At 47.7% G+C, this 21698-nt stretch overlaps 1 protein-coding gene across 5 annotated transcripts in view; it reads left to right on the top strand.

Annotated features, from left to right (window-relative positions):
- The window catches only part of UIMC1 (ubiquitin interaction motif containing 1), a 39169-nt gene that overhangs the window by 12289 nt on the left and 5182 nt on the right, over positions 1 to 21698 (top strand). For all 5 annotated transcript variants that reach the window (XR_008579250.1, XM_054841481.1, XM_054841482.1 and 2 more), the window contains exons 4-9: positions 4535 to 4659; positions 5002 to 6159; positions 9685 to 9749; positions 12284 to 12372; positions 13302 to 13381; positions 16617 to 16785. Coding sequence is in view for 4 of the 5 variants with exons in the window: in XM_054841481.1 (XP_054697456.1) it covers positions 4535 to 4659; positions 5002 to 6159; positions 9685 to 9749; positions 12284 to 12372; positions 13302 to 13381; positions 16617 to 16785 (1686 nt within the window). In the remaining variant the exon portion in view is untranslated. The remainder of the gene's footprint in view (positions 1 to 4534; positions 4660 to 5001; positions 6160 to 9684; positions 9750 to 12283; positions 12373 to 13301; positions 13382 to 16616; positions 16786 to 21698) is intronic.

Below are 21698 nucleotides of genomic sequence, written 5' to 3'. Positions count from 1 at the left end.
AGGGAGCAGCTGCCTTATGAGGAGTGACTGGACAGCCTGGGGCTGCTCCGTTAGGAGAGGGAGGTGGGATCAAAGTTCACATCAGGAAGGCAGTGCCTCAGCTGAACGCAGAGCTGTTTACCAACTCCTATAGCCAGGGTGGAAATAGCAGGAGATAAGTTTAAAACGAGTGAAAGAAAGTAATGCTTCACACAGCAGGTAGTGAACTCCTGGAAGTTTTTGTCATAGGAGGTTGTGGAGGGGTCAGTACCAGCAGCTTTAATAAGGGATTAAATGCATTCATGGACAATAGGTCTATAAACAGATGCTGAAGGGAGCAGGCTGGGATGTTCCTGCTGATATTCTGCAAACTGAAAACACTTCTGAATGCTAGGGATGTACAAGCAGAAGGGACTGCTGAGCACAGCCAGGTTTGCCTGTGCTCCCTGTCCAGCACCACTTGTTAGAGCAGCCAGGCAGGTGGACCGTTGCTCTGCCCTAGCGGATCCACGCTCACGTTCTTGCGCTCTGCAAGGCAGCAGTCCATCTAGCATGTTAAATTCAGAAGGTTTTAAAATGGGAGAGATGTTGTCTCTTGTAAAACCCAAAGCAATCACTGAACAAAATGGAGCACACCAGTGCTCCGCAAGCAGTAGCAGTTGGACTCGTCAGTCCTCAGAGAGCTTGTGTGAATTAAATTGTTTTTAATAGAGGCCTAAGGCCATAGCACGAAACAGCCTGGCTCTTTGTGGGAGTTGAAACCCACTGCGCGTGTCCTGTGTCAAACAAGTAAGATAGCAAAGTCAGAGATGGGGGGAAAGAGTTCTTTTTTTTTCTTTCTTTTTCTTCTTTTCTCCCCAAAGAAACAGAACACCAAATAAAAGCTGAAACCCCCCTTGGAGATGCTGTTAAAATGTGACCAAACATATGGTGCTAAGAACAGGGAGTTGCTGAAGTTGGATGTCCTCATTGCATCGAGTGCGCTGGGTTTTGGGAGCTCGTGTTCAGTGTGCTCCAGAAAATCCACAGGAGACAGGGCCGGCTCTCTAGCTCTCATATAATAGAGGAGTTTTGCTGCATTTCTAGATGTTGAAATTCTTGATAAAAGTTTTTCTCTTCCTGGGGCAAAAGCTGCCTTTTTTTAATGTGCACATCTGCCTCCTTGAGGCGCTGGAGGTTGGGGGTACCCGGTGCTGCTTGGCTGGAGAGTGGTTGCTTGTTTAAGCACGTGCGATGGTGGGTCTGTTCTCTCATTTATGTGAAGCTATAATTAGACTTTTGGTGTTTGCTTTTAGGCAAATTAAGATTTGAAGTGGTAATTATTTTTCTCAGTGTCTTTAAATAAATTCTTTGAATTGTGAGGCAAATTGGTCTTTTGTCAAGATTTGGTGCTTCTGGGTAGAGCAAGTTCTTTCTCCTCAAAACTGGAAAATTTCAGATATCTGCAGGCTCTGGTTATAAAGCGTATCCTCCCATTTTTGCTTTGTTGTGGTTTTATTCATTTTAACCTAAAGCCATAACTAAAATATATCTGTGACGTTTCATCCTGACAGGATAAATGGAAATACAAAACCTAGAGAACTCTGTCTCTCTTTTTTCAGAGGAAGTCAGTGCTTTAAAGCACATCTGAATGTTTTTACTGTAATTGCACTTTGGATATGTGGAAATACTGAGATCCTGCATTTCCATTATTTTTGAGTAAATCTCTTATTAGTAAGTGTTAGAACTACAACTAGTGGGGTTTTACATCTAATTCACTTTGCAAATGTCAAAATGGAACATAAATCGCTTAGTAAATTGCTGTATTAGCATTTAAAAAGGCTCTGAAATGGTTTAATTTGTTTAGGGCTGCATGTCTTAAAAACAGTTTCTCCCTGACCCCTCCTTCCCATCTGTGGGTTTCTTGGATGCCCTGGTCCCTGGAGAGGCGCTGGGATTTTGTGCTGCGTTGGGGTGGACGTGTGGCGAGTGGATATTGGAGTGCAAGATGCAGAATTCCCAGCCAGAGTTGCTGGCGCTTCCCCACCTGGCAGCGGGAATGGGCTTCTGCAAGGTGTGCAATGTGTGTGAGCTGAGCGTAACGGAGTCCGTCTGTCCAGATGAAGAGGGATCGTTCCTCCCGAGGGCTGCGGGAGCCCCTGCCTCGCCGACAGGCTCCAGGAGCATGGCTTGCCTCCCCTGCTCACTCCTGGAGCGCTCTAGAGATCTGTTTGCATACATCGGTTGGGGGCTAACACAACACTCTGGATTTCTAATCATCATAAATTATGACCGGTGCAATCAACATCAAGTTTAATAAAATGCACGGTGCTGAGAAATGATCAGACGTGGAGCACAAAATACTGTCAGCTCTGGACGGCTCAGCTTAAAGCAGGTCAGGTCTGAAAGGCATGAGCAGAGCTGCTTTTTGCTCTCCCCACCGTAATGCCAGGTGGATTTAAACTTGAGATTTACCCATCTCCAGAGCACCTACTCAACTGGAACATGCACTAAGTGCATTTTGTTTGTCGCTGGTTTCTTTGCCAGAGGCAGCATTTGTCTGGCACATTCCCTGTCCCCAGAGGGGAAATTGCTGTGCCAGGGAGGGAGAAGAAAACAAAATGTACAGTAGTAACTCGCCAAAAAATGTTTCTTTTTATTAAGCTTCATGGATGTTGATAGCCTGAACTGGTGAATACTCAGGCCCCCGTTGTAATTTAAGCACGTGGAAAGTCTTGTGTTGTGGGGCACTGATCACATGCACTGGTTTTCTTGCACATGTCAGAGTTTGCAGGATCTGGACCGATTGCTGTGATGATTTGGGCAGGGAAACAAATCAGCACGCACTAACCGAGTGCTTGGGAGATGGTTGGTATTGTGGAAATGCATATTACTGCTGTTCTTGGGGACAGGAGCCTTCTTCACATACTGGGCTGTCATGTGCTTTCCATTAAAGGATGCATTATTTTTTTCCCCTGGTCTCTCCTGGCTGTAACATCATAGAGTGACTTTGTCCAAGGACAAAAGATCCCCACAAGCCCTGAGTGCACCGCAGTCTGCCTTCACTTCAGCCTCTTTCTTAATTTTTAAAGAAATTAAAAAAACCCAAAAACCCAAACCCAACCTAAAGCTAAGTGCTGATTTAGTAGGACATGTAAAGGAATCTCTGGCTGGTAATCAGAACAGTCCAAAAATGCTTCAAATCCTGCTTGAGTGGGGGAGAACCAGCCTGCTATTAGCAACGAGCTGGGGGAAGGGCAAAGCAAAAGCAAAGCCTGCTGCTCTGTGGATGCACCTCAATGCAGTCGTGTCGTGATGCGCAGGCTGTGCTAAGACCGGCGCAATCCCGGGCTGCTTCAGGGGAGGCTGCGCCGCTGGGTTTTGGTGGCAGCTGGTAGGAAGAGGATACGTTAGAAAATGGGAGCCTGCAACTTGTGAATGCATCTTTATCTAGGGAAACGTCTGTCTCTGAAACTGGCTGTAGTGAAGGCATGTTTGTGCTTGGGTGGCCTTCCTGTTCAAATCGCCTCTCTTAAAGCTCTTCTAGCCCATCAGAGAGCAAGCCTTTTGGTTCATGCATGAGATGGCGCATGCAGGATTCTGCCTGAAGGAGGGAGCGGGTTTTGAAGGAAATCTGTCAATTTGTTTCGAGTGAGAAGATGTATTTTTTTCAGCTCCTGAGAGTGCTGTTGAGTTGTTTTCCAAGCTGCACTCCATTCTGCAGGCATTGTATATTTTAAGCATAGTGAAAGTGTTTGATTGAGTCTAAGTAAATAAGTGTTTTCCAAAGTAACTAACCGCTTTGTTTCTAAGTAGCCAGTCTCAGCTTCTGGTTTGCTCTGAGTGAGGAATATTTCAGGAAGAAATTTTCTGCTGAAATAGCAGTTACAACTGTAGGAAACCTGTTTCCCATGCATGACTGACTTACTGATGCAGTGGAGTGGTGATGTGAGCAGAAGGGGGATGTATGCATGTGAAAGATCCTCCATAATACCACCGAGCAAGTAACATTATCCTCCACAGAGCTTTCCACCTGCGGCTCGGGGTGAACAACATGTAGCTCTTTTGCTCTTGGGTAGGTCTCCTGTGGTATTGCAGGTATCTGTGTGTCAGAAGGCAGTGAGACGTGCTATTTGGCAAGTAAAAAAGTGTATTAGAGAAGATGTGTTCTTTATCCTGCCTTGCCACTGAGCCTATCCGATATAAAAATGAACTTGCTTTGAAAATCTGTCCTTTTCCTCTTTCCTTCAATGTGTGTTCTGCAGCTGTAGAGTATGTTGTTTGACGAGGGCAAAAAATATGTCCCACTGTAGTTAAATACCCAGGGAGTCAGAGTTTGGATTGCTGAGGAAACCCCAGCTGAAGTTCCTGACTTGGGTTACCTTTTTCATTTAGTGTTGCCTGCTCTGGTTTTGGTGACACTTTTTCAGGAAAGCTGAAGTTTAGATGTTCTGCTCAGCATTCCTCCTGGGGAGGTGGGACCCTTGGACATCACTCCCAACATGTCGGATATATGTTGGGTGTTTACATACACCTGCAGCTGTGACTTGACATTATCCTTTTTCTTCTGCTGCAGAGATGACTGAAGAGGAACAGTTTGCACTGGCCCTGAAAATGAGTGAGCAAGAAGCCAGACAAGTGAACTGTCAGGAAGAGGAAGAGGAGGAGCTCTTGAGGAAGGCCATTGCCGAGAGCCTTAATGTAAGTGTGCTTCTGTGAAGAGGCTTACTAGGGTTCTTCAGCAACATTGCTTTCTGTGCTTGCTTTGCCACACTGCACAAAAGAAGGCTTTACCGGGGGCCTAGCTATTTCCAGTGCAAGCTGGAATGACAACAGTTGCAGAGTAGTTGTTTTGTGCCATTTCTAGTGAGAGATGTGTGAAGTCCAACCTCAGCTGTCCCCTATTTTGGGGTACACAGCTCTGATCTCGGGGGGGGAGGGGGAAGGCGTCTGCAGTCTGGGTGATGGCTCCCTGGGGGAGCCGTTGGTACACTCTGCTGACAGAGAACATGCCTCTCGGAGAATCAACCTTTTGTTTTTCAGAGCTGTCAGCCCTCGGAGTCCTCTGATGCAACCCCTCAGTTGTCTGCAGAAGTGTTGGGCGTGCGAGGCCAAAGCCAGCCCGCTGAGAAAGAAGGCTCTGAGATCCTGGGAGGTCTGGCACTTTGCCCTGACACCCCTCGCTCCGAGTGCAGCTCCCACTCACAGAGCACTAGAGCTGATGGGAACGGACAGATGGATGTCGCCCGGAGCCCCCTGGTAGTGTTGAGGAGGTTAAGCCAGGAAATCGTTGAAAGCTCCCTAGTATCCAGCATAATCGTGTCTCCGGAGAAGGGCCAGCCTGTGACAAGGTCAAGTGAAAAGCCTTCCTCACCAGCAAAAAGTGATTCTAGTAACATGTCACCCGGCACTTTCAGAGAGGACCTCATCTCTTTGAGTCCCACCTTTGGCAGGGTGACTTCAGGCTCCTGGCAACTGACACCTCGGAGACTGTTCAAAAGCCCCTCCAGCTCTTCTGAAGCAACAAGCCACGAACCAAAAGAGCAGCTCCTGCCCTGCACTGGCCATTCTGCAGGAGAAGCTGGTACCGGCAGCTCAGCCACGCTCTGGAAGAGCTGGACCACGGAACGATGTGGCAGCCCCACGAGGAGTGGTGGAGGAGCAGGTACCAAACACACCGCACAGCCTGGGCACACCACCAAAGTCTGTGTTTCCACAGAGCAAGCAGAGCACAAGGAGGCGCCCGATGGTACCTCTGAGCTTTGCATGCTGAACGTGGTGGAGGAGAAGCACAAGCAGGAGGAGGCGAGAGACACAGTGCACTATTACTGGGGCATCCCCTTCTGCCCCAAAGGGGTGGACCCCAACCAGTACACCAAAGTCATCTTGTGTCAGCTGGAGGTTTATCAGAAGAGCCTGAAGCAGGCTCAGAGGCAGCTATTGCATAAGAAGGAGTTTGGTAACCCAGTTATGCCCAGTTCTTCCTTGAGCCAAAATGAGCTTGGGAAAGGAGAGCAGACAAGCAGGGAGAATGGTGTTACTGATGATACAGAAGACGGAGACCCAGACGGACAGAAGGAGTCTGAGAGTATCACCTGGATCCTCCCTTCAAAAAGGAGGGAGGCAGAAAGTCCAGGGCACAGCATGGAAGAAGAGAAGAACTCCACTTCCGATGATGAACCGACCACCAGCTACTGCCAGGTAAGAGCTTTGCCACTGAGCAGAGGTTAAACAGTCCCACTCTTCTGTCCATTTTAGGGTTCAGTCCCTTCTGCAAAGCAGGCGCTGCTGTTAGCGCTCCTCTTAAATTTAGGGACTTCCTTCCGTAGCCACACGGCTTACTGTGAAAGGGAGCGGAAAAGTGTATAGGCTGATACCCAGCTCACAAATGGTGGGGGCCATCGTGCAGCCTGGCAGTCGTCCATTAATGCACCACTGAGATAAAGACTTCGAGCTGACTTGTCCTCAAAAGGGTGTAGCCTGGCAGTACGTCAGGGTAGCGAGCACAGAGATACTGACCACTGCCAGCTCTGGCAAACCAGCTTATAAACCCGTGGCTGTGCAGGGAGCTCTGCATTTTCCTTTGCTGACAGAAATGTGGCTTTTGTCCTTGCAGCACAGCCTTTCCTTTTTGCACCTACATGCTCCTCTGCGTCTGTGCGTGCTTCACCCTTGCAAGTGCTCTTTTTCCCTCATGGTCCTGCAGTTGTGGATGGAGAGGCTCCGCGTGCTCCAGGGCATCTTCTGCCTGCCCGGGGTGATCTGTCATCACAGGGAGGGGGGGGGCTGCTCATCGTCCTTGTTCTGATGGTTGAGCACCTTCTCTCCGGCGTGCTTGTTGGGTCTGCTAGACGCTAGGTGTCAGCCTCTGTCTCTGTCAGGGCTCTCTTGTTGGAGCGGAAGGCAGCTTTCTGTCACTGCTAAGTTTAAACAGATTGCTAGTCAGATGAAGTATTTATTACTGCTGTATTTTAGGTTTGTGTCAGCCTTTTCCAACCCTCATTTTTCATAATGACTTCACTCCCGGATCATTGTATAACTTTATCTTCTCTATGACTGAAGCCTCGGCTCTGTTGTTCCTGTTTTCAAGTGTATTTGATCATTTACCCTGGTGTTAGAAAGATACTTAACTTGTTTTGTGATATTTATATTCTGTCTTGTAATATTGAACACTTAAGAAAAACGTCATGTCTGCATTTTCTGGTTGCAGAAAAAGTGCGGAGCAGCCTGTGCTGAAATGTGACTTTTCGTGACAGTGCTTTGGCTTGGGTTTAGCAGACAGAGATTTAAACAAGCCTTAGAGGTGACCTGCAGAAGAAAGAAACTGACTTGTGCCCTTTTTCATTTCTTTAGGATAAATACAAAAGACCTGAAAGGTTCTTAAGGCAAACTGCTTTTTTTCCCTCTGTGTCTTTTCCTTTGGAAATGGAGGTGTCATTAATCTGGAAGATTGGGGTGACTGAGGTCTGTGGAGGTGTATGCTAAAGCCCTTGGAAAGCTACAGCAGCTGGGAAGGGCGTGAACTTTTAATCAGTATTGCAAATTGTGGGGTCTTTTTTTTTTTATATTATCCATTTAATGCTAATACCTAATTAATTCTTGGGGAGAAAAGAGGTTTTAGTGGTGCTGAGTGGGAACTTGTAATGTACTCATCCTGACTGCAAGAGCTCTCTGAGCCATAAAGTCTATGCAAATGTAGTCTTTCTGATATTTTTCAGGTGAAAAAATAAGGAAGGGGGAGCAGACTTTTTAAAATTTCAACCCTAGCCCAAAATTTACCAGTCATTTTATTTGAGAGAAAAAATTTCTAAATGCCCTTTCATTTGCCTTATCACTCCCAGCTGGAGAGGTTGCTCCCTTGTCTCGCCTCTCTGTGCAGTTGCACGCTGAGGCCAGTGCAGGTGATTTACTTGCAAGATCGATATGTTTGATGTTTGCTTGTGCCTTGTCTCCATTTTTTTTCCTTCTATCAAATACAATTCCACCGGCAGTGACAAAGGAGGAACCCAGAGCAGTCATGTCCCCGGTGTGCTGCATCGCTTGGAGACCCCTGCTGCTGCCTATACTGCCCTGGGGCTCCCCCAGTGCCCCAGGGCTGCTTTGCTGGTGGGAGATTTTAGGCTATGTTGAGGCTAGAAACCATCCATGGGGACTCAAAGCTGTCTTTGAAAAAGCCTTGTGTTATACCAGTGAAATGAAGGTACAAATGCTGTGCTTGGGGGAGCCTGCCTGTACCCCTGAAACCCTCACCCTGAGTGGGCAGAGACCTTCCACCATGGCAGTGCCACAACTGCCACCCGCAGCCAAGGGATGTTTGCACAGAGCAAATCCTGGTTGTCAGGAGATCTCATAGCCTGTGAACCTGCACTAACGAACTTCAGTGCTAATAGAATCAATTCCTTCATAGCCTTTCAAATAAGGTTAGGGGACTCATGGTCTTTAACAGATTCAGAGGGAAAAGACCCAGTTCTGGAGTGTTAAGAGTCTAGTGACCTGAATTGATGCCGTACCTTATAACATATGTACTAGGAAAAACAGAAACATGATCTAGTATTTGTGACCAGGGCAAAGGCATTGTTAAGCCATGCACAGTTCAGGAAAAAGAGAAATAAAAATAAAGGAGGAGGTGTGGTATTTTATGTTAATGATGAGTTAGGCTGTGAACCAGCATAGATAAAACAGAATATTTTGGGGTTGGAGTCACTTTAGGGAAATCTGGCAGGAGGCTTTGTTTTGGGGTTTGCTGGGGAAGTACATCAGCCATCCAGAAGTGGAGCTGATCGAAGTTGAAATCTACGGTGGAAATCAAACTCAGAGAGTTTAATAGACTTGAGGAAGGGCGAGGAAAACCCCTTGGATTTCTTTGAGAAGTAGCATGAGAAATTGTGGGCCTGACAGGAAGGACTGCTAATAAACCGTTGTAATTCCACCTGATTAGAGAATGGCAAGTGTAACGTGTACGCTGAAGAAGAAGAAAGGGATCTGGGTAATGACTGGCATGTTAGCCTGACCTTGGCAGTGCATAAGGCTTTTGAACAAATTTTAAAGGAAAGAGTAAGTGGAGTCATAGAGCTAAATGAAAAATAGGATAAAATGCACACGGATTTACCAGCTGCAGATTGTGAAGGTTAATCTGTTCCCTCTCTTTGATGGGACAGCTGATTTCCCAGTCAAGAAAAATGCAACGGATCCTATCTGTACGAAATTTCAGAAAAGTATTTCCCGTGGTCAAACATCAGCTGTACCAGTTGATCAAGTCATCCCAGCTCAGGCCAATAGATTTTAAACTGGAGTAGATGAAGGCTGCTGGCGTGCTCAAGGGAGTGCAAGGGGACACTAAAATCCTTGGGTTGTTCAGCTCAGCACAAGTGGAAATGGAGAAGGGCTATGGTTGCTGCCTGTGAGTACGTCAGGGTAGATGCTAGGAACAGGCAGTGGGTGTGGAAGGTGGTGGACAAGGTTGGCATGAATAATGGGAGCAGACTGTCCAGGAATATGTCTAGGCAGCAAGGTAACAAAGGTGTTATTGCATAGAGCTGCTGAAACACCTTCCAAAAAGGAGTGATGGAGGGAAAAAGCTGACTAGTTCAGGATGGACACTTAACTATTTTAAGAAAAAAATACTTAACAGACTGGGTGCAATATCATGGACAGAAGCTGATGACCCTGCAGATCCCAGTTAGCTGTGTACATTGTTTTATATAACATCAGAATTTTCCTTTCCAGGCCTCCCAGGTGCTGCCTGCAGAGGACGTGCGTGAAGATGGGGAACCCATGCAAATTGCACAGAGGTGAGGAGGGTTATTCCAGAGCCTCGGGCTCACTCTGGTGACGTGGGCTCTGCCCCTCTCTCTCAAGCGTTTTGGGGTGCAGTTTCACAGGGGCTCTCTGCGGGGCCTGACAGCAGGGCTTGCTGGAAAGGCTGTCTGCGGTTGCTGCTATTAGTTATCCCTGGAAATACATGGCTTTGGAGCAGCGTGGGAGAGAGGTGGGACAGAACTGGGGAGAAGAGATCAGTTGTTACTTTACAAAACATGCAAGGTGCATTCTAGTACAAGTCCAAGGACTTGATCCTTGCCCTCTGAAGCTAATGTGACATGGTGCAGTAACGCTGTGGAGGTGGGTAGGTGAGCTAAAGGTGACTTATAGCGATGTCATCACATGGTTTGTCTGGGAAGGCACATAGGCAGCATGGTGGAGGGTTTACTGGATTTCTGTGTGTATTTTTATGTTCTTGCCTTATTGCTGAAGAGGAAAGAAGGGAGGAGGAAGCCAGACGGCACTGCCTATCAGCCAAAGATAGAGTGCAGTGCTCCAGAAAAGCCACTTCAGCAGATGACAGGTGTGGGACAAGTCAACATGATTTTCTTCAGATTTAAGCCTACTCCTCTTTTCCTTTTTTTTTTTCTTCTTCTTCCTGTGGGATGCAATTCTGCAGCAAAGGCTCTGGGAGAAGAAGGGCAAATGGGAGAGGATTCAAGGAGCAAGTTACAAGAGAGGGCAGATAATGTCATGTTTTTAATTTGCTGGGTTTTATAATTTAAACCTGCTTTGGAACAAAACTGCCAACTTTCCTCTGATCTAACAGCATTTGGCCTGAGCAGTTAATATCAATATGCAGAGTATGAAAATCCCTCTTGCTTGCACCTTTCTAACGAGCTTAAAGCTCGCCTTGGGGAGCAGGAGGAACCTGCGGCTGCCGAGGCTGATGAGCCTGTGACAGCCGAGGTCTGAGCTTGTGTGCTTGCGTAGAAGGCACCGAGTTGTGAGCTCTGCAGCACTGGCCTCCCGCCTGCTTAAAGCAGAAGAGGCTAGGGCTGAATATGAAAAGAGCCAGACCTCTTTCCTTTGGTGTAGCTGATGGAGTTGGTTTGGGATGTTCCCCAAGCCGCCCAGCAGCTCCTGGCTGTGCCCCTTGGGACCAGGACACACCTGGGTGCTGCGGCCTCTCCTTGAACAGCTGGCACATCTGCAGCAAGGCAAGAAATGGCTGTGATCTTCGCAGTTTTGTGCACATTAAATGTTGCCATCTGGTTCCTGGTAATTTGCCAGCACAGTCTTCTCTCGGGTAAGGCTCAGGCACCCTGGCCGGCTGGCCTCAGCAGCGCTTAATGGGCAAACACGGCTCTGAGCTGTCTGGAGGTAGTGAAGCATTTTTGGAAGCAGCAGCAGTGAGAAGAGGCTGCTTTGCTTTCTGCGGGCCGCTCTGCCTGATTGTGTTACGCTTTGTGCGGAGCACGGTAGATTGGGGTTTTAATAAATGATTATAGGCTTTGTTACCAGGAGATAGTTGGTGTAGCAAGAAATGTGGTTTGACTTCAAATTGATTAGCCCATTTTATAAATGTCATAGCAAGTTGTTTTGTGTAGTTCTTTTGAAGTGAGCCCTGATGTTAGACACAGAGTAAAACACGCTCAGCCTGGATTCATAACAAATGCTTTGAGATGCTTTATTTAGAGAGAAAAGCCACTTGTGATTTCCTATCAGAATTTTGTTATTTATCATAAATCAGCGGTGGCTGTTCTCTCCTCTCTAAGGCCTGTGGTTGAGCTTAATAAATCTTCTATTTGTCAGTATGGGGATTCATGTTTTTAAAGTGTGTTCTTGCATACTTGATCAGACTAATCAGAAAGCCACGCAAAGCGCAGAGCGTGTCAGCATGGGTGCCAGACTTACTCAGCAATGCCTGCCTGTTTCGGAAAGACACTGTGCAGTAGGGGGGAGGAAAAAAAAAAAGGAGGAATCCGAAGGTCAAAACAAGAGGAGCGGTCCCTGGTGCTGCTTGGAGGAACGGCCATGCTAATGTTGTTAGGACTTTGCTGCAGGGAAGCCTTGCCTTGTCTTGCATCTGTGCTGCTTCTGGCTGCCATGCACAGTGATAAGGAGGAAAATTAGCAGCGTGAGGAGGGAAAGGGTAATGCAGGATAAAGCAAGTCTGTGTCTGTCCTCTCTGAGGATTTCCTTCCCCAGACAGAAGGAAGCACAGTGCTGGTACCTGCACAACTCCCAAATCTTCTAAGTAGAAAGCATCACGAGAGTCTCACAGTTGTGAGCAGGTATTTTTGCTCCCCTGACATGAGATAGTGACCCTTCGTGCCTTTTTGGCAAAGGCTTCTACAAGAAAAAAATGTTCCCTTTGAGGTTTTTGCTTAGGACAGCATTTTATACCCATATTTCGCTGTTATCCTGGTCATTTCTGGCTATCAGATATTGACCACTTGGAAATTATGGCATCATCTGCTATTCTGAACTGGGTGAGACAGGCAGGCGTGTGCTGTCACAGTTACTGGATTGGAGTTTTATATTATATTTATATTTTGAACAGCATCTCCGTGTTGACCACGCTTGGGAGTAAAAGGAGCCCAGATATTGCCACAGAAAACTCTGCTGAAGAGGAGATCTATGTTTGCCCAGGTAAGAGGCACTTGAGAATGTTCTGAATTTTGCACCAAAAGTTACACGCTTATAACCTTCAGAGAAAAGAAGAGAATTTTCAAGTTATTTGAACAAAACAAGATTTCTTTCCCAGCTGTGTTTGTCAGGGCTGAAATTATCCAGGTAATTTAGTTTGATTCCCTGGTTTTGGACCCATTTCCTCTAAGACAGTTCTCTGGCCAGAGATTGCTGGGGACTTCCTGCTGAAGAGACACCAGGATGTACATCAGTGTGGAGGGATCTCTCAAAACAAGGTGTCAGGAGTGGTCTCTTCAATCTAATCAATAAATTTTCAGATTTTTCAGTGTCAAGATATGTGTAAAGCATGAGAGCTGAAATAATTTTTGCCTTACATTAATTAAACATGTTTGGGACCAATGAGTTTCTCTTCCTTGGTCTCTCCTACCATGTTTGAGATTTCCAGTCCAGGGTTTTAAGTGAGGAAAATTAATGAAGAGACCGCTCCTGTTCATGAACAGCTGGAGAGAGAGAGGTCACGGTGGTGCTTGGAGGCATATTTTGTTGCTAAGGAAGATGCAGAGGTCTAAAGAAGGTGTGACTGTGAGGCAGACCGCAGAATGGGAGCTCTGTTTGTCTCAATATGAGAGTGCTCTATTCTTGCTTTGTCTCTATCCCAGCAAGTGTCCCACGCACTTTTCCTGAGTCTAGTCTCACTCCCCATGAAGCCGCAAAGCTGCGGTGGCTTTGTCCTCACACCACCGTGCTGTGACTTTTAACCCCTCATCCGGCTGTGTTGTTGCACATTGTCTGATAACATTTGTGGCAAGTCTAAAAAATATTTTGAAACTGTGAAAACACTGTTAAGAAATGGGCTCAGTTACATCAACAAGTGAGGAGACGGTTTGGGGGCTGCAAACCTGCGCTGACACGGAGGTGTTTTTCTGCAGAGACCCAGCCGAGTCCATTGGAAGATACTGAGGCAGAGAGAGGAGAGCTCTGCTCGGGCAGCAGAGATGCACCTGTGCAGGTAAAAGACCCTGAAGTTGGGGAAGGATCCTGTTTCCTAGACCTTGGGTTCCGCTGGGAGCTTGGACTTCTGTTGTTGGGATCCTCACAAACAGTTCCCTCTTCCCTTTTCTCCACCGCTTCATAACTCCAGTCTCTTTTGGCTGGGGGCTGTGTGCAGCTGCTTCTGCAGCCTTTCAGTCCTGGAGCTGGAGAGTTGTTATCAATTCCAGCTCGTTCTTTTATACCACGTGCACTGTGGATGGCAGTGCTGTTGCTTGCCCCTGTTCAGGGGTACAGTGCTGTGATGGTCAGCGATGCAGAGGGACCCCAGGAGCTGTGAGGGGAGCCGTAGTAAACCTCAGTTACTTGTGTTCTGACATGCTTTTCCCTGTTACAGTCCTCTGAACTTTGGTGTTTGTTCTCCACAGTCCATCTCCACAGGGGCTGAGGAGAGGTTCATCCAGAGACTGGGCCAGGATAAAGATGTCATTGGAATGTTGAGGGCTGGTGGTGGTTTGCAGTTCAAGCAGAGTGACCTGAGCCTGAGAATCTTGATTTCTGTGCAGTAAGAGTTAATAGCAGTAGTAAGTCAGTGGCAGGGCCATCCTCTTACCTCCCGATGCAGATGTGTGCTGTTGTGTGGCTCCTTTCCCCATGTTGTCACACCTGTGCAGCAATTGCTTTGCAGCTGTCGCTGTACTGACATCTGACTTCAGTTCCTGCTTCTGATAAAACTCCCTTTGTCTATTAATTTAGAGAGCAATATCAAAGGGGTTGCCAAGTACTCCTCTGGCAGGGTACATGAATACAGAATCGTACAGCTCTTGACAAGAGGATTCATTTGTGGAAAGCTCATTCTGGGAGTCTGCAGCTTGTACAGTGTGTCTGCAGCTCTGATGTCTCATTGTCACAGGCCTCTTAATAAACCAGCTTCTGCTCTCGTGTGCCTTTCGTTCTGCAGGTATCTCAAAGCACTGCTCAGTCAATTAGAGACTGCAGCAGGGAGAGGCGGCGGTCCTGTGCCAAGCCGAATAGCCGCAGCCACCGAATCATGTTTGTGACCCATTTGGCCGTGGCCAGGACGCTGCCCGGTCCCTCGTGCTTTGCAGAGGGTGCCCCGGGTCTCACACCTCCGTCTAGACGGCACAAGGTGATCAGCACAGTGTTCGGGAGCAGAGCGGTGGGGCTTCCTGGGGATTGTTTGACAACATTATTGTTGGCAGCAGGTACCGGTCCAGAGCCTGCAGCCCTCCAGGAAGACAGCAGAAACAGCTACCATGCGCATCAGCGGTTAGCATGAAGCGTGTGTAGACCGCTGGGACTGACTTCTTCCTAGCAGATGCTGAGCCAGGACACAGGAGTCTTGTTGTTGAGCTCAGCCTCTAGCATTGCTTTTGGCTGGCTGTTGGCTGCAAGTACTAAGTCTTGTAGGCAATTTCCTCTGCTAAAGAGGAGAGGCAACAGTCTCTGCCACTGACAGGGGTGATTGGTTCTGCGGTTGAGGTTTTCCAGACTGTTACAGCAAGGTTTTGTACAAGCAGTTTTGGGACCGCGGTGTCTTTTGTTACAGAATGTTGCATTTCTATTTAAAATTAGTAATTTACCACCGAATGTAGGTGGGCAGGGTGTGCAGAATTGGTGATCTCCTAAGATTGCTTTAAAAATGGCAGCTAGAATGAGCAGTGCCTGCTGCTTTTCCCATCATATTTTTTAATGTGTGCTGTCTGACTAGGATAATTCAGGTTTGATCTGATCATTCATATCTGACACATCTTATTTTTTTATGACTCTTCTGTGTGACGTCCCACGGTGAGGACTTTGCAAGGTGTAGTGACACTGAGATGCGAGAGCAGGGTACGAGTGCTAACACTGTAAGTGATGTACTTCAACAGCCTGTGTTCGGCTGGAGGAACTTTTTCTGCAGAAATCCAGGGCAGAGAGCCTCCTTGGAAATGAGAGAGGTGTTCCTGGAGCTCGGTGCCGTAGCCTTTCAGCCGGCGTCTGGGAGAAATGTGTTTTGTGAGTTGAATCTCAGCTTAAGGCCAAGTCCTGCAATTTTTTGCATAGCTCCTCTGAGTCAGTAAAGCACCCTCCTTTCCTTTAGGACATAAAAATCAGGATCAGACCCTCATTTGGAAAAGCAAGTAATAAACTGAGTAATACGACAAAGCACTCCAGTGGCACTGAGCATCTTAGCTGACCCCAATTACTGCTTCCCTGAAATTATACCATTGGAGGGAAGAGACAGCAGTGTTGCTGCATGCTGTCTACGTGTCACTGCTTAGCCCTAAGAACAGAAAACTCTCCTATATTATTTTCCTATAGCTTTCTTCTGCATGGGTCATATTTAAATACCTTTTTTTAATCATTGCGGGTGGGGGGAGGTAAGGTTCTTTCTTAATGTGGAGAAATCTTGTAGCAAGCCTGACTAGGCAGAGATCTTGTTATGAGTGAGATGGCAGCAGTCTGCTGCGTCTTGGGAACATCAGTAGCGTAGGGAGAAGGCTGTATCGCCACGGGTGGGTAGCAGAGCACCTTTGCAGCTGTGTAACCGATGTAAAAAGGGAGAATCGGTAAGTGGTAATGGCACCCGGAGAACAAACACAGGCTGTGACATTTTGCCCTGGTGAAAAGCCACTGCTAGTAATTTTGTGTGACATGGATTTTTAATGGTGTTGCCTCTCTCCTTGATCTGTGTCCCCTCTGATGACTCCTCCACCACCTCCTCTTAGAGAGGAGGAGCTTCCCAGTGATCTCTCTGGACTCCCTAAGAGCACAGCAGCCTCCTTTCATCCTGGGGGAAGCTGTGTTCCCAGACAGTGCTGCCTGTGTAGTGTGGATCATGTCCAGAAACTGATGAGCACAAGTCAGGTGTTGAACTCTTGCTTTGCCCCATGAATTTTCCATCAGTTTCGCTTCTGAGGTTTCCTGATTAATGGAAGCTTTGCCATTTTTCTGTGGTAGTACAGGTGATGTTTGCCTTAAATGGTGTGCATGGCTGTGCAGGGAGGTTTCACCATGATTCAGCAGGACATGTTGCCTTTGGAAGAAGAATTAGTTATTAGTGCTGCACAGTTTATTCGGCCAGTGGTGTTATTTCTGACCGGTATGTGATAAAGGGAGAATAAAACTTTCTGAGAAAAACTGAGTCTGTGGTAGGGTGAGTAGCTACCAGACAACGTGGAACTTTGCATCTGGCAAAAAAAGAGAAATGGCACAATTAACTGTCTGGCTAATTTTTTCTTCTTCCTTAGGCTGGTGGTGATGAAGATGCTGGCAGGACTATGTCTGAGAACAGCCCTACAGCTGCTGACCGTGTGTCCTGCCCGCTGTGTGACCAAGGCTTTCCAGCTAAGGAGATCGAGCTGCACGCCATGTACTGCAACGGCATCGTGGGAGAGGAGGCTGGCGAGGACAGTCCAGGTCTGCCAAGCACTTCTGTGTGTTTGCTCTTTGTGCTCGTCCCCCTTTCCTGTTACCTGTGGTCAGGTGCTACAGGCTTGTCCCTCTAGGGATATTTGGTGCGTGGTATGTGGGGAGGTTTGTTCATTCTGCCTTGTTCTGTCTCCAAACCAGCCAGGAGAGTGTTATCGGAGGCTCCTGTGTTTCCAGCACCTCCTGCACAGAGACATCTCTCTGATCAACTTCACGTTATTAGTCCCTTGGAAAGCGTATAAGCCGAGTACTACCCCAGGATCTAGCCCTGGATGCTTTAAGCAGTATTCATAAGACATGTCTGTTGTGTGTTTTGTTGAGGACCTGCAGAGTATCTGCCAGTGGTAGAAAATGGCAGGCTCCTCAGCCACGCGGGCAAGCATCCTTCAGGGCTCTTAAGAAGGAGAATGTTCTGTACCACTCCAAGCACGGCCTGCACTCTGGAATGAGTCTGACATTTGTATGTGCAAAAATGGCTTGTTCAGCTGTAAGAGATTGCAGAAAAGTTTCCCTCTTGTTCCTCTAAAATTGCAAAATGATACCTATCGATCTGGGATTTTTCTCCTTCATGTGAAGAGGGAGGCATAGAAGCACGGTCAGAATGCCCATATTAATCCTCTTTACAGTCTTCTCCGTATCAGTTTTCCATAGCCAACCTTTGTAGAGCTTTGTGAACAAATATACTGGTTGGTTATCAACATATTCAATAAGTTATGTTTTAGCTGCTGCTTGAGATGTAGTCTGTGTTAGCACAATGTCAGGTAATATCAAAGTAGTAGCTTGTAATAAGATTAACTTTTCAGGTTGTGAATATATAATTTTCAGTTACATGCTGGGTTATTAAATGCAACCTAAATCTATGATGTTTAAGCAATTTGAGCAAATTTGAGCTAGTACAAGAACTGTAACTTCTGCATTCCTCTAGCAGGAGGAAGTTTCACCATGTAATCTTAATGCAGAGTTGATGTACTTTTAAAATACAAGGTCCCTCCGTTATACTAAATCTTTGGGGATATGACATGGATCCTGTCAACATAGCAGGAGCCAGAGCAGCGGCTCACACTGCTTGGTGCTTAATTTTGGTGGGAAGTTCTCTCTGGCGGCACAAACCAGCTACTAATGCAAAGCGTTTGGCTCGGGTAAATCACAAATTATCACAGTTCCTCTCCCATTCTCAATGCTGATAAAGGTCTTATCTGCGCTACAAAATGGAGCAGAATTTTTAGTATGCCTTTTAGCAGGAATGTCTTTGGCCCTGTGGTAATCGAGTCCCTGGTGTGGCTGGACTGTGAGTATATCCATTGATCCTGGGGAATCCTGACTGTGATCAGGGAAAAGCTTTGAATTCTTTGGCAGTGCAAGGGAATTTGTTCTTTCCTTTGGTGTTGGCTTTCAGCAGGACAGAGTTCAAGGCTGGTCTCTCCACTCTGCTTCCAGACTGGTCTCCTTGGGGATGTTTGTAAGGATAGTTATTTTGGAATTGCTACTCTGCTGTTCTGACTTGTTCAGAACAATCCCCCCCGTAAGAAAACTAGCCTGGAATAAAAGGGATTTTGGTCTACAGTAATGGCTGTAAGCAGAGCAATGGTTTTGGGACAAAATCACAGTAATTTGGGTTTTCTATTGCCAGTTATTCTAGTATTTTCCCTGTAGAGACCAGGCTTTATTAGCCATAACAGTCTGTGATGCCTGTGTTGTTTGCACCAAGACTCTTTGCAGGACCAGGGGCTTCCTGGACTTGGAGCAGCATGTAACGCAGGGCAGAATCCTGTCTGCCTGCGGGGGCTCTGGCTTGCGGGGCGCCTCCATCCAGTTCCCGGTGGCCGTACAAAGGCAACAGTCACCCGGAGAGGTCTTGGCTGATGGGCTGGTCGGGGGGGGGGGTTGGGTTGAATAGGCAGGGGTGATGTTTAGCTCTGAGCAGAGGCCAGACAGTAGCCTGGCACAGCTGTGCAGGTACAAAAGGACTCCGTTTCCAGGGCTGTTACCTTGGCATCTTTCGCTAGCACAAAAACCATAGGTAAAGGTAATGCATGGGGAGAAAAATGAAGTGGGAGAATTGTTTTTTGAAGCAAATGGCAGCTCCTGTGTGGGTCTGGAACCTGTTTCCTACTGCTGCAGTGCTGTGTGCTCTTGGCTGGCTGCTGGCTTCCTCAAGAGCACAGCCACAGCCTCGTGTGAGAGAAAATCTAATTCTACCCTCCAAGCCGTGTCCTGGTCTGTTAAGAAAAGACGGCTTCAGTTTTCCTTTGGTGCACTGGGTCAGGGGTTCCTGGTCTGTCTTTGGACTTAATAATTGGATTTATTCCTGATGTCTCTAGAACTGCAGATTATGCAGTCCTGTAGACTATAGCTGTCAGTCTTTTTTATTTTAAAACTACAAAAGGATGGCTTCTTGCTGATTTTATTTCTCTTCTTCCCTTTTCTAGTCGTGCACCAAAGTCTTTCAGTGTTTTGTACCAGGAGGCCAGCTCAGTCTGGCTGATATTTAAGGCCAGGTTTTCAAATGAGTTAGCTGGGCAAGATGAGTTACAGTTGCTTCCCCTATGTATGTACCTGGTTGCCCTGGCTGGGTGCCCAGACCGCCACATACCTGGGCAGTATGAAAATCTGATCACGAATTTCCATTTTCCTGTGGTCTGAGTAAATAAAAAAGAGCCTGTTGTTGCGTGTACCAGGCTGGGGAAGGTTCAGGTCCCGGGTTTCCAGCTCAGTGGCTGGTGTTAATTCCAAGCGAATGAGTGGAGCCAGGGAAGTGCTGTGCCAGCTCCCTCTTCCTTCATGCGCTCGGCTGAAGGGTTGGCTTGTGTGAGAGGGGCTCTCCACTGGAGTCACCACATCCATCGCCTGCTGCTGCTGCCAGTGCAGGAATCTGCTGGTCTTGATCTGGAAGCAAGTCTTGGCCACTACTGAGCACAGCAAATAGTCTCGAGCTTTGGGATGTACTCTATTCCTGTTGCTCTCCATCTATGTGCTCCCAACCTCTCAGTTCCCAAGTGAGCCCAGGAAAATGAGGATTTGGTATATCCCTTCCTCCCAAAGCCTCAAATGCAATGTGACGCATCTGTCAGTCTTCAGTGGCAGTGCTGGTACTGCTAAAAAGCTCCTGACATCAATAGAAGTGGCACTGATACAGCAGAAAGAATAACAGAATGGGCGCAGAGGAAAGCTTCATCATTTCTGAAAAAGGACAAGATGCTGGCAAGCCTGCCACTAATAGGATCCTGCACAAAAAGTGGTACGGCTGGTGGCGGGAATGAGGAGGAAGCTGGTGCAGCGAGCTGCAGGTGGGTTGTGCAGCGAGGCGAGGAGCTTGGTGACTACGGCCTCACAGCTCCATGTCTCAACCTCACCTGGCAGCCCCAGGAGGTGCCTGGGGTGGGCACGCTGATAGCGGGACTGCGCTGGGAAGGGTTTGCTCCTCTTCCCCAGGGTGCGAGCTGGAGCCAAGCAGCCCAAGGATGACTTGTCAACCAGAAGAAATGCCAAGCTGTGGAAAACGTCATTCTTGGGCTACAGAGTGTGTCTGACCCAGCGAAGAGCGTTGCATCTGGGAGATTGACAAGGCTCCTATCGCACAGTGGGTCGGCTCTGCTCTGTGGTGGGGATTTTCCCCACGGCAAGTGTTTTTCCAAGTTCTTAACTCCCTTTCTGCAGGCTGCCAGCATGTTTTGGCAGTGCTTGTGCCTTGCCAGCGTTTGGGAAGATGTGAAGGGGGAAGGCTGGCTCCGCTCTGCCTCGCCGTGCCTGTTGGATGACTGGCCCTGTTCTTTCTCCTGTGGCTCTGCTTCCAGCAGCACAGCTGGGGGTCTTCCCATGGGCAGCTGCAGAGCTGGTCCCACACATCTCTAATGGGCCCATTATGCCAGATGTGTTCACTGCTTTTGGAAGAAAATAGAACTGATTAACACCTGAGCTGGTGCACAAGGCTCCCGAGATGGTGTTAAAGGAATATTAACGAGCGCACGCTGATTTGGAGAGCAGCTTTCACCATGCTGTCAAACACATGTGTTAGTTGGGTTGTTGGGAGGCTGGATGGCCTGGGGGGTGGCCGTGGTTATCAGTCCTCCTAGTCAGGCTGCCACTTTGAATCTGGGCCAGGCTACACTAGAGAGACGCCCGCGTCGGTGTGTGTGAGAAATGAGCTGTTGGTATCAGTCATCACCTACGAGACAATAGCCATGTCCTAGGAAACGCTCGAGCTTGTTTCTTCAGCGTGGATGTCTCCCGTCAGCCCCAGCAGCTCCTGAGCATCTTGCAGTGCGTTTGCTGGTCGTGATTGCAGATCAGTGATTGCTACTAAGGGAAAGACCCTGTTGTATCATCATTGTGGATAGAAATTGGGGTTGCCTAACACTCTGGAAATGAGGTTTTGCTAAAACTCTGAAGGATTCCCTTTATTCTGCACAAAATTTTGTGCATCCCTTTCTTTATCATAGATGATGTGCCAAGAAGAGCAGGTTTGTTGAGTCTGTACCTTGGATTCAGGCCTTTCTCCTAAAGAGAGTTTGGGAAGCAATGTTACCAGGCTGTAAACCAGCTCCCTGCATTGTCTCCTTAGCCAGCTTGCCCGAGAGTGCTTACTGTGACATCTGTTTTGGAGCTAGAGTCTTGAACGTCCCTGGTGAAGCAAGCTAAGCTATCTGATATGTTCCCTGAGGATCTTTGCTGGTGGCATGTCAACAGGAATATGCTGAGAGGAATTCGACTGAAAGAGACAACGCTCCAACACGGTCCCTGCAGATGCCTGGAGAGCAAGTTTGGAAAGGCTGCTTAGGCTTGCTGAAGGAACAGAAATTGTTGGACCCGTCATCAGCATGCTGGTCAGCTGGGATCTCGCTGGCTACCCACATGTGTTGGAGCTGGCCCTTCGCTGCTGCTGCTGGAGAGTAGCACCACTG

This window comes from Grus americana, chromosome 14 (assembly GCF_028858705.1).
Source record: "Grus americana isolate bGruAme1 chromosome 14, bGruAme1.mat, whole genome shotgun sequence".
Lineage (NCBI taxonomy): Eukaryota > Metazoa > Chordata > Aves > Gruiformes > Gruidae > Grus > Grus americana.
Note: the sequence above shows the minus strand (reverse complement) of the source record. Positions and strands in the feature narration are given on the sequence as shown.